Genomic DNA, 15,792 nt, shown 5'->3' on the forward strand with positions numbered 1-15,792 from the left:
CGAGGTCACTCGGGCGCTTTTCGGCGGGCTGCCGAGCGGTGCCGAGCTCGCCCGAGCGCTTCCGAACGTGTTCCCCGGGCGGAATCGAGCGCTTTCCGAACCGCTTCCGATGGTGCCCGAAGTGTCCCGAGTCTTCCCAGGCCTCGTCCGAAGGCGATCGATGGCTCCCAACGAGCGGGGCCCGCGTTTCCTGCCGGCTGGCCAATCCCAAGGCAGGACGCAGCCGAGCCCGGCCGAGTCCGTAGAAGCGCGGCCCGAAGCGATACCTGACAGATCGGGTGGGGAACCCGAGCCCGCCCGAACAGGGCCGAGTCCCCGAGCGGTCCGGCCCAGAGGGTCGAAGAATCCCGAGTCCGCTCGAGTCTTTTCCGATCGCGCCCGAAGGCGGGTGAGGCGGTGCGCGAGGAAAGCCGAGCTGTGCCGAGTCCTCTCCGATCGCGCCCGAATTCCCCTTCGCCGGCCCGAACGGAGACGCCCGAACGGGCAGAGCCCGAATCCGCCCGAAAGAGACCGAACCGGGCCGAGCGCTCCGATCGCACCCGAAGGCAGAGGGGGCGGGGGCAGGGCAGCGCGCTCCTCCCAGGCGCGCGCGGAACGAACGGTCGCGGCGCACGGGCTGCCGGGACGCTGGAGGACCGGCAGGGGGCGGGGAGCCAAGATGGCGGTCGTGAGGCGAGGTGAGCGGCGCGTTGCCATCGATACCGACGGCCCTTCCCGCCCCCGTCTCCCGGCGGGGCGGGGGGTTGACCGGGGGCGGCTGTTTCCCGCCGTGGTGGCGGTTACCTCTCGCCGCCCCGGGCGGGGAGACACGACGAGAGCGAGGCGGGTGCCGAGGTCGAGCTAGGCCTCGGGTCCGAGCGCAGCCCGATAGTCATATCGCGACAGGCTGAGGGAAATCCCGGCAGCTGCGGGCCCTGTGTCAGCGTGAGCAGGGGCTTGGCGCTTGGGGAGCTTTATCCCCAGGCAAATCGCCTTCCTGAGGCCGAGTGGCGCCCCTTGAAAATTCAGGGCTTTGCTTCAAATAACGAACCACTGGGATTCGCGGGGGAGGGAAAAAAAAAAAAAAAAAAGTTATTAGTTCGAGACTAATCATTGGTCAAAATGATTAATTTCCACTTCTTTCAAAGCACGGCGCGGAAAGTCGCTGCGTCAGGTCTCACTGATGCCAGTGCCCCCCCCCCCGCCCCCCCGAGCTTGAGTCCTCTTCGTGCTGCTGCAAGTTTGGGTGCTGCATATAAATGCTTTAAAATTATCACTGGGCTTTTTTTTTTTTTTTTTAACTCTGCCAGAACGCTGCCTTTCAATGTAAACGCCCCCAGCAGCGAGGGAGGCTTCGTTAATCCGAGCAGTGCGATAGTCTCGGCGTGCTGGGATTAGCAGCCTGCTGTTATCCCTGAAATGATATCTTCCCTGGCATCGTGATGCCTCCTAACTGCAGTATCCCTTGCCCAGGCGTGTCGCGGGGTTGGGATGTTTAACCTGGGTGAAATGTCGCCTGTTGCTCAGGGGGAGGCAGCATGTCCTAAATAATAGCGGCTGGCAGCCCGCGCCTGGGAACAAGAGGCAGGACGGTGGTCAGTGCCCGCCTGTGGAAAATGATTTAAAAGAAAAAAGTTGAAAAATAAAGCTGAGGAACTGCCCCTAGAGAATTCACCCGGGGTTGCCTGTCCAGTACAATCGCACTACCCGAGTTCCACCACTGGTACCACGGCACGGATGAGGCTGCGCCGGCACAGCGCAGTGCTCGGTTGTCCAGAAAAAGCTCCAGATCCGGGCAGTTCTTGGGAATAACACCGCGTCTGCACACGCCGTTGCGGTGTGAGGGTTTATAGCGGGGTACAGCTACAACCCCGTCTGTCACCATGAGTCGCTGCAGAACACGCCGAGCGGCGAAACCTCCAACCCCCCCGTTCTGCCGAACGCGAGCAAGCCGTCGCCAGAAGGCGGTTTGGCTACGTGGAGGGACGAGTCTGCCGGGGGCCTGCAGTCCCCTTGCACAGAGCGGAGGGGAAGCACGTCCAGGAGGCATTTCGGACCACAGACAGTGGGAATCACCCGCTAAAATCGCCTCCTTCCACGGCGTTCCCAAACGGGATCCCTTCACTGGGTGCCTACAGTTCGTGGGGATTCATTTGGGCCCACCTGCATACGGCGATGAGGCGGTGAGGCCACTCACCTCCGCAAGCCCAGGGATGAAGATGGTGAGGGGAGCATGTCCCACGGATTTGATGATAATGAGATGTCTCTGAGAAGATGGATGAAATGGCCTCTCTGTGAAACAGAGAGCTTAACTTTTCAATTCCTCCTGTGTTGGGAAAGGCTAAGGATATTAATGAGTTACTGAAGAGGTACTTGAGTAGGTCAGTGCCATCATGTTGCAGGGGAATTTTATTTGTATTAAAAAAAGAAAAAAGAAAGGTGAAATGGGGTTAGCTTATAGAAAGTATTTGTTACGATTTCTGTGGGGGATCAGAGCATGTTAAGGTTTTCCATAGAATGACTTTGCCTTTGAGAGGAACCGGTTTGGAAGGATGTTACCTAGAGGAACCGGGGAGCCCTGCGTTCTACAGGAACGCTTTCTCACCATTTAAAAACAAATGGTACATGCTGCTTCCCTGCATAGTTAGAGGGGATGAGGTGTCATCTGCTGTGAAAGGACAGGATAAACGAGTTCTGGGTAAGGCCCGCGTACTTCTGTATGTTCTGGAAGAGACGGGTTCCTTGGTGGGAGTGACTTTTCACAACAGAGATTTCCCCCAAATTATTTTAGAATTCCTGTATTTGAGAAAGTTATTTTGGGAACCTGAACCACATGATCTGAGAAAATAGTAAGTCTTCCAGTGAACTGAAAAAAACCCTTTCTACAAGTGAGCTTGATCTCTCTGTTAACACCAGTTGTTTGAATGTTTCTGCAGCACTTGCGGTAAATACTTAAGACTCATTTTCTTCTCTTTATTTTTCCCTTCTCCACGGAAAGGAAGAACTTCGGCAGTCGTATCCTTTTCGTACCTTTATCCCTCGCGGCGGGAAGCTTCGGGCAGACCGGCTGAAATGCATTCACATCCTCCCGCCTGACAGGTCTGTGCAGTGCCGTTTCATTCTCCGAGTTTTCCACCCTCAGCACCATCCGTAGGAAGCCAAACTGGTACAACATTTCTTCCAAGGGAAGATGGGTTGTGCAGCATTAGCTGGGGTTTAGCTGAGATTTTGCCCTGATCGGCGCCCGCAGAGACCCCTTGAAGCCACCCCGCAGCCTTGGCGGAGGGCTGGCACCCCCGGGCTGTGAGCGTGTAACTCCCGTTTCCTTAGGAAGCAGGGCCAAAGGTGGGCTTTGTGGGCTGATGGACACGAACCCCGTGCAGCACACCTCACAGACCGCTGACACAGCCGACGAGAGGCAGTAAAAGCAGCTCTCAGTAGTACTTCCTCTTCTCTCATGTTAACTCACCCTACGTCAGGCCTGCCAAGATCTAAGTAACCTCCTAAGAGGAGCCACCCTTGGCTTCGGAGATTTCCATGCTTAGAACCTATCTAGTAATTTTTTGCTCCACCTTCCTTCAACTGGAAAAACACAAAAACCTGGTTCTGTTTTAATAAAATGAGCTTCTCTGGGAACTGGAAGACATCCACCGCGTGTGGGTGGGTGCTTCGTTCAGTTCCTGGAAAAGATGCCTGGGGTGAAGTCCCCGCTTGGAGGTATTCAGAGGATTTGAGAAGGGCTGGGGGAGAGAGGGGAGGATAAAGAATATTTTGAGTGTAGAAAGAGGGATGTGAGAATAATGAAATCTGCGCTGATAACTTCCTTGTGTAAATTACATTGTGGTACTGAAGGCTAAGAAAGGCATTTGGTATCATTTGATTATCAAAAATACGTACAAATGGCCAAACTTTCTGGATTCTTGGAGCCACATCCCAACTTCTCCCTGTGGTGGCGAGCCCCAGGATGTCCTGTGTGTGTCTCCTCTGGCACTGGCAGCGTGCGGCTGTGCCTCAAGAGAAGCGACTCCTTCAGTACGTGGGTGCCTGCTCCGCAGGAGCCGTGCCTGTCCCTGGGGGTGGGTGGGCTCCTGCAGACCTCTGGCTGTGAGGTCCCTCCTCTAAACTGGGCATTTCAGCTCCTGCTGGAGTCAGAGTGGGAGCCAGCAGGGGTTAACCCAGGCAGCGGCTCATCCCACCCTGCTCGGGAGCTGGGAAGGTGCTCATCTCACCTCGGCTGGCTCCAGCGGGAGCTCAGGCGGCCAGTTCAGGCTCGGGTAAGTGTCTGGTGGCTGATGGCCCTCACCTCGGGATGGCTACAGGGGAGATGACTGTCCTGAGCCTGCAAGCCATTTCTCCCTGCTGCTGCGGCAGCGTGTGCCGTGCTCCCTGTCCTTCAGGGGAGTTCTGAGGGTGTATTGAGGGTTGTGGAGCTCTCAAACACCTGGGCAGTGGAGCCACGTAGACGAGTAACTAAAGCTAAATATTACCTTAGACTCTACAACAGCGAGTGTGGTGAGCAGGGAATTAAGAAGTCAGTTTCTTAGGAATTTACATCTCAAAGTTGAGCTCGTGGCCTTTCTCAGGCACGTAACAAAGACAGAGCACAGCTTTCAGACTTTCCATCATGTGGGCAGGAATGGGGCCCGCCTGCTTCACAGAGCCACCTATTTTCAAAAACTTAGAGGAATTGGATGTTTTGAGTCTGCCAGCCCTCTGTCAACTTGCTTCAGGCTGACTAATGGGTATAGGAGTTGTCTGGGGAAATGTACACACGCACCACCCCCCCCATTTCCTTAGGCTAACGAACGCCCCACTACCTACCAAATAAAATTTTTTAAAAAAGGAACTAAAGCCAAACCTGAAACAGCATGCTTTTGTCCTAGCTCCTGGTGTTTGTAATCTTAAGTTACTTCCTGAACCCTACCAGTAGGCCAGTCATAGCTGAACCTTTCAGTACAAAAAGGCGCAGCAGCGTATTTTGAGGTTACTGGGAAATGGCGATTTTATGAAATGGATCCCACCTCGTTGCTAGGAGAAATCCTTAACAGCAGCTATCAGCTGTCATCTGTTCCTTTACAGATTCTGCTTTATGTAAATGGGATTTATTACATCTTGTACTTCTTGGCAACCCTTGCAATGATTGTTTATAAAAGTAAGTTGCACGTATTCTAACACAGAGTGGGCTGTGTGCTTATGGTTGTGGTTTGTCAGTATGCTGACCCTATTTTCCTGGCTTACTTACACTGTTTCATTCTACAGGTCAAGTTTTCAGTTATCCAGATGATTTTTTGGCTCCTGATCTTGCATTGCTTTTCATTATGGCCATTCTTGAAGTGCTGCGGTTACACTTGGGTATGTCGTGTCATCACTGTGCCTTTTCAGTGGAATATAATCTTCAGTCATTCAGAAATCGAGTGTGTGTCAACACATGCAGTTTAGATGAGCAGATATTTGGGGACTGTTGTATGTCATTAAACTTTATCTGACTGATCAATAGATTTGGCCAGGGGGGTCAAATAGAATTTGCTCTTACATGAAATATAATCTATAATGCCATTAAAAGACAATAGCTGGGTTGTCAGAAAGCCAAGGCCATCCCTGAGCAGCGTACGGCTGCCACCGTGGCTGCACCTTTTCCTTTCACTCCTGAAGACACACGCCAGTTCCAGCATCTTCGTTTCACTAAGAACAGCGTAAAGGGCTTCCTGACCCCTGCCCAGAGCTTGCTAAAACTTCCTAAAGTCCTTTTTTTAAAAAAAAAAAAACCCTATTAAAATCTGTTCTCGATATTCCTGAGACATTTATGCAAGTTGGGTCTCTGTTGAATTCAGCTGACTTGCTGTAGGGGTGCATTTAGCCTGCTGCCTTAAAGCTCTCTGCATGTGTTTGCTTGGAGCCTGCTGGATGAATAAAGCAGCAAGTTGCAAGTCTAATGTAGTAGCAAAACTACTGAGATGAGCTTGGAAATGAGGTGCAAGGAAGAGGTAAGTGCCTGCAGCTTCTCCACAATGGCACAGTCATTTGAACTAGGACGAGGTTAGCAGGGAATACGGAAGGTTCTGTATCGCCTCAGATTTGAAGCCCGGATGGGTGCTCTTAGCTGCGCACGGCCGTCACCAAGCTGTCACGCCAAGGGCAGGGCTGGGGGAAAGTTTGATGGCTGATGGAGGAGCTGAGCGATGAAACGGCTGCAGCTTCAGAACGGGTGGTCTGCGGTAAGGAAAGGCCGGCGGCACGACTTCGGTCACCGACTGAGTGCTCTTTGGGTTACCCTGGGTGAGCACGGAGCGGACCGTCCGTTGGTGCTGGGGTTTGTTCTCCCATTCACTGGCAGAGCCTTGATTCAGGCCCGTATTTCCGTGTACCCTGAGCTGTAAGAGCTAGAGCTGTTTCTGAACAGAAATACTCTACGCTTAGGGCTTGTGATATTGTCCAAAGAAATCAAAGACTTATGTCAGCTTTTTGTTTCCTCCAAGGTTCGAGGGGTAACCTGACAGAAGAAGAGGCTCCATTAGGGCTCAGTCTTGTGATCACGGTGGGCAGCGTGATTCTGTCGGTGTATTTCCTGGTGTGGCAAACTTACGTGCTGAAAGCAGACGTCATTATAAACGCTGTCCTTCTCCTTACCTACGGGCTTGAGTCAATATTCAAGGTCATGGCCATTGCTGCTTTCGTCAGCTAAACCCCAGCAGTTTTCAACGTATTTTCCACACATTTCTTCCATAAAAGACTGGTGTTATATTTCAAATATTTAATTCTTTTGCACATAAAAATCTTGTAAAACTTCCCTCTGTTTAAAGTACAAATTTCTGAAGGGCAGAGATCTCCCGGAACGGCAGCTGTGTCACACTGTCCCACCAGTCAGCTTGCGTGTGGGCAAAGGCAAGAGGTGATTCAGCAAAAACGCCTAAAACGCTCTGGTAGTCGTCAGGGCTCGGCACTAAATATTCCTTCCCAACACGGAACAGGAGCCAGGGCATCACCTCCCGACCCGCTGCCGCGATGACGCGCGTTTGGACGGCGCAGCAGCCACGGCCGACCCCAGTGACACAGAAATGAAGGAGGACTCGCTCCTGCCCTGCCGCATCCCCGTTCGTGTCTGAGGGCCCAGTTTCTCTTCTGCTCTCCTTTGGGTTTTCGGCCCCCAGCGGTAATTTCCCTGACGTTAGTAGGGCAGGACCTGATTGATCCCAGCGGGAGGGAGCGGAATTGAGTTCTGCGCGTACCCGGAGAGCCGAGCGACGGGGTCGGGGCAGCCGGGGCTCGCTGCCGTGGAGGCCAAAGGCAGCGCTGGGAGGGTCTGGCTGGTTAAAGGGGGTGCCCTGAAGGTGAGCGTAAGCGCTCACCATTCCCTCACCCTTCTGTCCTATTTAAAAGTCCAACAGACTGTTGTCGGGTGTACTTCTGTTTGGTGTTAAATGCGTTTATTTTCATGACTCTGCAAAATTACTACATTCCAGCCTTGTCTTTTAAAAGAAGAATGGGTCAGATTTTTTTTTACTGTATCAAAAACATGTATTAATGTAAAACTTGAGGCGTTTGGGGGCTTTGTACAAGCAGGTTTTATATTCGGAATTTCCTATTTTTGTATTTATTTATTCAAATAAATCCTGTTTTCGATCTAAGAAGTGTTTGAAGCGCAGAGCAGCTCGTTCAGATCCTAGGCTACAGCTAAGCTACACAAAGGAGGACTTGGGCGAGACTGGATGCGTGCACAAGTCCCTCCTGATCCTGCTGTATGTAGGCCACCTGCCCTGAGGAAGAGCGCCCGAGGCCTGCGCTCATCTGCACTAGCCAAGGGCTGAAAACACAGTAGCACGGGCCCTGTGCCGCCTCAGCCGCACCGCTGCGTGCTGTGGTGGCGGGAGGGGACACAGTTCCTGCGGAGGGACCCGGTTGCATCCCTCGGTCGTACCCAGGGGACCCCGTCCAAGGTAACGGCAGCTTCTGGCTGCGTTGCGCCCACAGTCCGAGTCGAAGCACCCCCTTGGCACGAGTCCCCTCGGGCCAGATCCTGCCCCCGCCGCGGCACAGCCCCCCGTTGGTGGGCAGCAGGAGGAAGGCTGCACCCGCCGCCACGACAACATAAAAGCAGCAGAACTGGGTGCTGAGGAGCAGCCAGGAAACGGAATGACCCGACGTTTCTGTGCTTAATCGGCGCGAACCAAACACCCACCCATTTGTCCTCCCAGATCTGCTTGGCATAACGGAATGCGCTCATCACATGCTTGCTATGAGGAGGGACAAACCCACCGAGCTGGATCGACCCCATCGAGGACGAATGCACACCGAGAAAAGCCCTTTCTGCCTGCGTACAAATAAAAGCCCAAACTTTTCCTGGTGTTGACGCCTGCCTTACGCAGAGGTCGGGCAACAGAACGTCTGACAGGTTTTAAAGGAAATATTGCAAAGTGGGATTTTTTTTTTTACCTGAATGCAGGTGGTAGGGCAGATGGAGTCACAGATGTTCACTTCAAGTGGCAGCCTCTGCGCTTTACCCTCCTTCCTTCTCACGGTGCTCACTACAAACAAAACAAACACCAAATATTAGCGCGACCGGAGGCAGCAGAGACCCAGGGTGTCGATTCAGGAGACGCCAGTAAAGCCAGGGGAAGGTGTTCCTTCCCCACCACAGATCACCACCCCCTCAGCTACGGCCCTACAACCATTTGTGATGCTGCACCGTAAAACTGGATCCCTGGCCTGATCCGTGCAGAAAAGAGCCCTCAGAAATGGTTCTGATGGAGGTGTTCATTAGGTGATGGCTGCCATGTTTCTGCCTGTGCCCACAGCACGGTACGAGTTTGGGACAGAGTTGGGCCACACAGAGTAAAGCTGCCTCCTCCTCAGTGGTTTATAAATAAAACAGTGGTTTATATAGATCTCTCCGTTGTAAAACGTTGTGAATCCTCTGCTCCCTAACCGTCACCTGGATGAAAACCGAGCACCAGCAGAGAGTGACAATGGTTGCTGATGGTCAGCAACGGGGTAAATATACACATATGATAATAAACATACATTTTTGAGCTCATTTCAGAGCACCACCTGATGGCTTGCAGACTGGTCCCAGAGCCCTGGACGGCTGTCCGTGCTTGCTGGGGGTCAGCTGCCACCACCCTGGATTTGCACCCTTGAAAGGGCAGGACAGCTCTGTTTCAGTTTTCCAGTTTAAGATAAAATTGCCCATGAACTTTTTCCTGATTAGATGAGCAGATATTGGGGTACTTCTGCTGCGGACAGCCCCCCACTCTGTGATGAATGTAGGAGAAGGATGAAGAAGTCTGTGAGCTTCAGACAACTCCTTCGGCTTGGGCATTGCCAGGCTTTGAAGGGGAATTGTCATCTACGCTGCTGACCCTGATTTCGTGACAGCTTCTCTCCGTGCCAAGCTGGTACAAAGACCCAAAGGATCGGGCCGTAGCCTCAGAGAGCTCCTCTAATCAGGAGCTCCTTTCCAATCCGTTCCCACTGTTCAGAGAACCAGGGCACGGCATAGCGAAGCCATTGATAATATTTGCCAGACATAAGATTGCGGGAGCTTTTAATTATGAGGCCCAGCCCTGCTGAAACAGGACGAGCAAGTTGGATGAAAACGGCATTAAAAATTTAGAGGAACACATATTTTGAGGAGCTCGGTTTGGGTGTTGTTTACTCTGCAGGGAAGAAGTCTTTGTTCTCAAGCCATCACAGGGGTGTCTGCCGCCAACCTGATTTAAAAGGCTGATCCCGAGAGGCAAGTTACCCTCCTGGGATTCCAGTCTCGGAGATAGCCTGAGAGATAGGGCTTTACTGGTCCATGGCTCTTCGGTGTTCCTCAGCAGGCAGAAACAGCGCCCAGCCCAAACCCCAGCTGAAGCGGCGCGGTCCCCCAGCCACCGCCGTGGCTTTGTGGCAGGGCCAAAGGGCTTCGAGCCGTGGCCGACGGAGCGAGGCTGAGGACACGCGCTCATTCGGTTCCACACGTGGGAGCCAAGTCAGCAGAGCGGGCGTACGGGCATGGCTGCCGCACAGCGGGGGAACTCCCCTCCTGCCGGTTGCCTCTGGCCCGCTTAGACCAGCATCGGCTGTTGCAGGGAAGATGTAATAAGCTCCATTGCGGTTTTCTTCCCTGCCCAGAGGAAAAGTTGCCTCCTCTGCTCAGCAGGTAGAGATTTCCTATGCGGCGCAGCACCTCGAGGGAGCCCACTGTGCCTATCTTCATCACCAACGTGGAGCCGGGGCTGCCAGACAGCAAGCAGCCAGTGCCTTAAACCTTCAGTGGCTTCTCCAACGGAATCCTGCCAACTCCCTGTTTGCATCCCGGGAAAGCCAGCCCAGCCCAGCGGTCCCACTGCAATGCCCCAGTGGCACAGGATGCATTTCAGGGGGCAGGGATCTCCTGCACAAAACCTTTCCACTGGCAAGGCTCGCCGGGCTCCGGCAGCGCTGACGTTCCCCCCGCGTTTCCCTTCTGTTGAACCGATATCCCCTCCCCTGCCTGGTGGCGCGGCTGGCGTTCCCTAAACGCTGCTTCTCCCAGGGCTGGCCATGTTTTCATGATGCACCCTGTACCGAGATCCCCCCGGGATCTCACCGACATCGCGGCGAGGAGGATGACAGGGCGCTGGGCGGGTGCGTCACACCGAGTATCGGTTCACATTCTCCCGCAGCGGAAGAGGTCGTTCTCCTGTCAAAACCGAGCTGCCAAAACCGTAACTGTCATGCAAGGAACGGGCTCTCCCCCTGCCCGTCCAGCTCACCCGGCGGCATTCCTCCCACAGGAGCTCAGCCGGGGCGGTTCCCCCGAGCGGCGGCCGGCCGCGGGCCCGGCCCAAGCTGAGCGCGAGCCCCCGCAGCACGGCAGGCACCGAAGGAACCCAGGGCGGCCGGGAACCCGACAGGCGCCGGGTTCAGGAAGCCGGGTTTCCTCCAGACCTGTGTGCTGCGGTGGAAGCGTTTGCTTATTTCTTTCTACTGGGTCAGAGTTGCAGCTATTTCTTGCCCAGGGCCAGCGACAAGGGGTCTCTCTCGCCTGTACGTGCCATGGGTTCAACGCACATCGTGGGGGTGGTGGGGAGGCCTGTGATGCAGACACGCTTTTAATAAAATGCTCTCAAAAGCCCCATTTTTTGGAGAGGACTGGCTAACGAGATGGAGCCACGCTGCCACGGACACGTCCGTAAGACCCATGCATTCAGCTGATATTTTCCAGCTTAGTGATCAGCTCATGAGCCGATCCCATCCATCGTTTTAAAGAAACAGTAAATCTTGAGACAAATGAAACCAGGTGTTCTTTGAAAGGACTAAGTCTGCCCACACAAGAGACCGTTTCCCAGAGTTCAGGGTCCCTCTAGGCCCCCAAACCCACAGTCTGCAGGGCTGAGCTGGCAGCATAGCAGACTCAAGCACAACCCAAGCATCCTCTCCGCAGTCCGGCTACTGAAACTCCAGAGCGGCCTTGCCATCTTTTAAAATTTCCTTCCGGCTTTTGAAGAGCAAGAGAGGAGCACCAAGAGATGATTACGTGGTGAGACTGGAGCTTCTAAGGAAACCCTTCCCAGAGAGCACGGGAACAGCACTGGCCATAACACAAGGGCTGGAGCTCAAGTCCTTCCTCTGCTACTCCAGCAAGAGGCAGCTCTTGCTTTCGCTGTGCCCCACCTGGGGCCCTGGTGAAAAGGGGACAGCGGTCGCACTCCTGACACCACCGATAATGATCTTGGACATCGCAGGGGAGGGCTGACACAGTACTGCAGCGGCACGGGAATGCTCCCTGCGATGGCCAAAAGGGTCACGTGCAGTTTCTCTCTGGCACGTGGGCACACACGCGTGAATAACAACGGGTCCTGCACACAGTGGTGGCCCGAGCAGAGCCTCCAAGGAGCATCTCCTGTCAAGGAGCAAGCCCTGCTCAGGCCGCACCTTGCTGATGCCCAAGGCCAGCGAGCTCTTTACTCCCCTCCTGTGCCACAGCCATCGCTTCCCCTCAGTTCCTCCCAAAGGTGGGTGTAGCAATCACTGCCCGCTCCCTGCCGTAACCCCGGCACAGCTCTGCCCAAGCTGTGTTTTACCTTTGCCCAGCGCCAGGGCCTGAAGTGTGGGGCCGAGACACGTGGCACGGACAGACCCCACTACCTCCTGCCAGCTCACGGTAGAGCTGGGGCAAGACGAGGACTTTATGGCTGTGTAACCATGAGGAGCACAGTGCCACAGTGTGGGGCACCCCAAAGAGGGCTCTGCTCCTCACCCCCGACTGCTTCGGGGACATGGAGAGCGAGGACAGTTTGCCCTCTCCCACCATCTCAGGGCACCTTTCCCTGCTGCAGACATCAGGACAGAGAGAGCAGGCAGGAGCAAAGCTGGAGGAAAACAACCCGCGAGCCAGCGTGGAGCCGCAGAGGAAAGCACCGGGCTGCACAAAAGGTGCCTTGTTCCCCCCACGAGGCAGTTGGGCAGCACATCCCCTCCCTTACTGGCGATGGAAAACCCAGCTCCAAGCACTCCTTCGCCCCCCCTCGCTGCCTTCAACCTCCCCTTTGGGTATGAAACGTTCCTGAATGAAAGAAACCTGAAGTTTAACACGTCCCTCCCAGCAGCACCTCGGCTGGGCTTCTGCTCCCTGTGCAGCAGGGGCGGGCGAAGGCCCCAGCTGCCCCCAGCGCCTTGCGGGGATGCAGCCGGCTCGCCGGGGCCACCAGCTCCTAGTTATACAGTAACCTGTTGCTCCGGGTCCCAGCTCCACCTCTCGCTGCCTCCACATCCCTCCCCTCCTCTCTCCTCTGCCAAGAAACCTCTGTCACCTGCTCTCAGACAACCGGGGCGAGCGGCACCGGGACGAAAGGGCAGAGGGAAGCCAGCGGCACAGGGACCCCCAGGCTGGGGCGCCAGGTGGGCTCTGCCTCGCTGTCTCCTCCATCGCTGGGGCTGGGGCACTAGGCTCGCAGGCAAAGCGCTGCGCAGGGAGGCAGAGGGAGCTTGGCTGCCGGAGAATGGCAGCAGGATTTAACTAGGAGGACTCGGCTGACTGGGAGAGGACGCACGGGAGGCAAGGGAACTGCGGGAGACAAGAGTGGCTTCTCGGCACCGGTAAGTCCCTCCTTGCAAACCCTAAAACTTCACACACCCCCCACCCAACATTTGTCTCCTTCAAAAGTCTGGTTGATTCAGCTGCGGAGGGAGCGTGACTGGAGAGGGGGCTGTGGCTGGGAGAGCTGTCAGTGCGTAGGTTTGTGTCATTTGTTAAAAGGCTGAAAAGAAGTAATTTTTTCCAGCGTTATGTTTTCGGGGTTTGTTTCCCGTTCTTGCATTTCCCCACGGGGTCAGATCCAGTAGGTGGCACTTTCTTGGCAGCAAAATGTCCATCTGGCACAGAACGGTGCTTTTTTTTGTTTTTTTAATGAAGTCTGGAGACGGTAGTTTTGAGCAGCTGTTTGTTTGCAAACCTCGGGGTTTCCTCCTTTCGGGGCGCGCGCGGAGAGGTATTTTGCCGTTCCTTACCAGGTACTTTGACGAGCTGCTGCGCTCGGTGGGTGAGCTCTCCCTGCCCGTGACCTTGGCAAGATTCATCACCCTATTTCAGAAGGGAGGGGAGGCTCGCTCGGAGCTGCCCCATTTTCTTGCGTGACAGCTCGGGCTCCCCGTGAGCCTGCATTAACGAGCTGGAGCGCAGCTCTCCGGTCCCCTTTCACTTATTTGCCTGGGAAATGCCAGTGCAAACTCCACCAAGGACGAGGCTGAGGGACAAACGATTTGACTGACGTTATTTTTAAATACTGGAAATAACTGTGAGACAACACAGTAGTGACACACGGTGATTGCCCTGCTGTAATTAGGGCAACGGGGAGTAACGCTTGTGTTGCTGGGCTGCTCTGAAACGCTGTAGGAAGCGAGTGCTGTAACAGGGATCAGATCCGTCACTGCTTGCTCATCTGAGAGCTCCAGCGCTGGGTGCTTTGGTGGGATCTGCCCCTAAAAAGGACCTTTTTCCGAGTTAAAGAAAGGACAGCAACAGGCTCAGCCCCCCGCTGACACACAACAGCCTGGCTGGCTGAAGCCGGGACCCACGCAGGGTCTGCTGTACGCACTAGCACATTCCTGGCTCCGTTTCGTTGAGTGATCGAGTTTTCAGTTGATCAGGAAGAGAAACTAGTCCTTCGCCACAGAAAGGGCAGGCGGTCGTATTGAATCAAGGAGGCCTTTAAAACACGACTGTGAAGAGGGACTTGGGATCCACTGTGGGAACGTGTCTGTGCGTGGCAAAGGTCGTTGCCTCACCCTGTTTAAAACCAAGGCTTAAAGTGGTGCTTGGGACGACACCAACAGCTCGATCCCTGCTGCAGCTGCGCCTGGGTTGTACCTGCTGCTGGTTTCCAGCACCGAAGCGTTAGGAAGCCAGCCTGGCCAGGGACCTGGGGCTGTTCTGGCTGGACCCCAGGCACACGCAGGTACCTGCAGGCAGTCCAGCGCAGGATCCGCTCTGCTGCACTCGGCAGGGCAGGGGGGGTTTGCCGTATCCTACACAGCTTAGAGGGACCGGGAGTGTTTTTGGGCACCTGAGAAAAAGTTGAGTGGTGGCATCATTGAACGGCACGTTGGTGAAGTCCCGGGGAAGGGAACAGCTTGCACGCACCCCCGTTTGCTTGGTGTGACAAAGCAGTTTGCCAAGACGAGCTTTCAGCCCCTGGCTTTCTGCCCCTCTGCCAGTCACCACCCAACGTGAGGGTGGGCAAGGACACCAAGCCCGAGGCGAGCAGCCTGGCTGCCGCGCAGCACGAGGAGGAAATGTCTTCTGGACCGCAGAGGCAGGCGGACTCTCTCCTTCGGTGCCCACCTTTGTTAACTGCAAACAACTCGCCATCGGTCCGAGTGACAAAACCCGGCCCTGAGCGTGGGGAAAAGGGGCCTGCGGGGCACTGCTGCTGGGGCTCCGTCCGCCGGACTCCCGCAGAGGCAGGTACTCGGTCTGTACGCGCCAGCTCGCCCAGTCGGGCGGCAGCTCCCCTGCGCGCAGGCCGGGGCACGGCAGCGAAGACGCTGCGGTGACGTTAAGAGCAGCACCATTGTGTCAGGCTGCCTCGCTGCGGCTGCCTGCCCGGCTTCAGCTGAGGGCCTGAAGAGCCAGGGAGAGGCTGTGCAGGAGGAGCCCAGGCCAGCTGTATGGCCACAGGAGGAGACCCTGTGGGGGGACAGCCTCGGGGCCAAATCTGCCAGGTGTTTGTTAGCATCTGACCCTGGGCGAGACGGCTTCGAATGTGCTGGAAAACGGAGCGCTTTTCGTAGGGTCACGGGATAATTCAGGCTGGAGGTGAAAGAGATTCGGAAATGACCTTAACGCGCTAAAGGACTCAGGAGGTTTCAGTCCTTGTGGCAAAGAAAGGAGTGAAACAGGGAGAATATACGCGTTGGCTTGTGTGGGCTTGAGAACCATCCGGGTGCGAAGCCTGAGTGCGTGGGGGAGCCTCGGAGTATTATTCCCAGCGGGCTGGGTCCCAGGCTGCTGCTTTGGAGCCGCGTCTCCATCACACTCTCTTCTCTCTTCCATGCCATGGTCTCCCTCGAAGTGGTAGGTCAGGGCAGGTTTGTGGCATTGATGAAGACTCAGCGGTTTTCTCCTTGTGCGGGGCTGAAGTCTGGCCTCACGTCTACTTTACGTAACAGCAGTCAGCAGTGCTGCTCGTAACTCCAGGGCAGATGTTAGTGCCCGGCCTTTAGCCTATGAGTTTGATGTGACTGGCAATAAAATAGTCACCCTCTAAAAATACTCAAGCCTTACGAGCTTTCCCTAGCGTCCTCCAAGCAGAAGTGCCAGGGAAAGTCCACAGACTCCCCAGAGTG

General features: G+C 55.1%; 1 protein-coding gene across 1 annotated transcript; it reads left to right on the forward strand.

Moving 5' to 3' along the window:
• The first annotated feature begins 604 nt into the window (after window positions 1-604).
• On the forward strand, window positions 605-7,607 carry TMEM80 (transmembrane protein 80). The gene is made up of 5 exons (XM_086472081.1): window positions 605-677; window positions 2,978-2,994; window positions 5,038-5,131; window positions 5,239-5,331; window positions 6,456-7,607. Exons 1-5 carry the CDS (start codon window positions 659-661, stop codon window positions 6,659-6,661), a joined length of 429 nt encoding a protein of 142 aa, XP_086328207.1. The 5' UTR covers window positions 605-658; the 3' UTR covers window positions 6,662-7,607.
• Window positions 7,608-15,792: the final 8,185 nt, after the last annotated feature.

The sequence above is a fragment of the Leptosomus discolor genome, chromosome 12 (assembly GCF_034619465.1).
Source record: "Leptosomus discolor isolate bLepDis1 chromosome 12, bLepDis1.hap2, whole genome shotgun sequence".
Classification (NCBI taxonomy): domain Eukaryota; kingdom Metazoa; phylum Chordata; class Aves; order Leptosomiformes; family Leptosomidae; genus Leptosomus; species Leptosomus discolor.

Bases quoted from the DNA above. Each gene is read 5' to 3' on its own strand.
- TMEM80 (XM_086472081.1), top strand. The intron at 5,132-5,238 runs GTAAGTTGCACG...TTCATTCTACAG, and splicing joins TGCAATGATTGTTTATAAAA to GTCAAGTTTTCAGTTATCCA. The intron at 5,332-6,455 runs GTATGTCGTGTC...GTTTCCTCCAAG, and splicing joins AGTGCTGCGGTTACACTTGG to GTTCGAGGGGTAACCTGACA.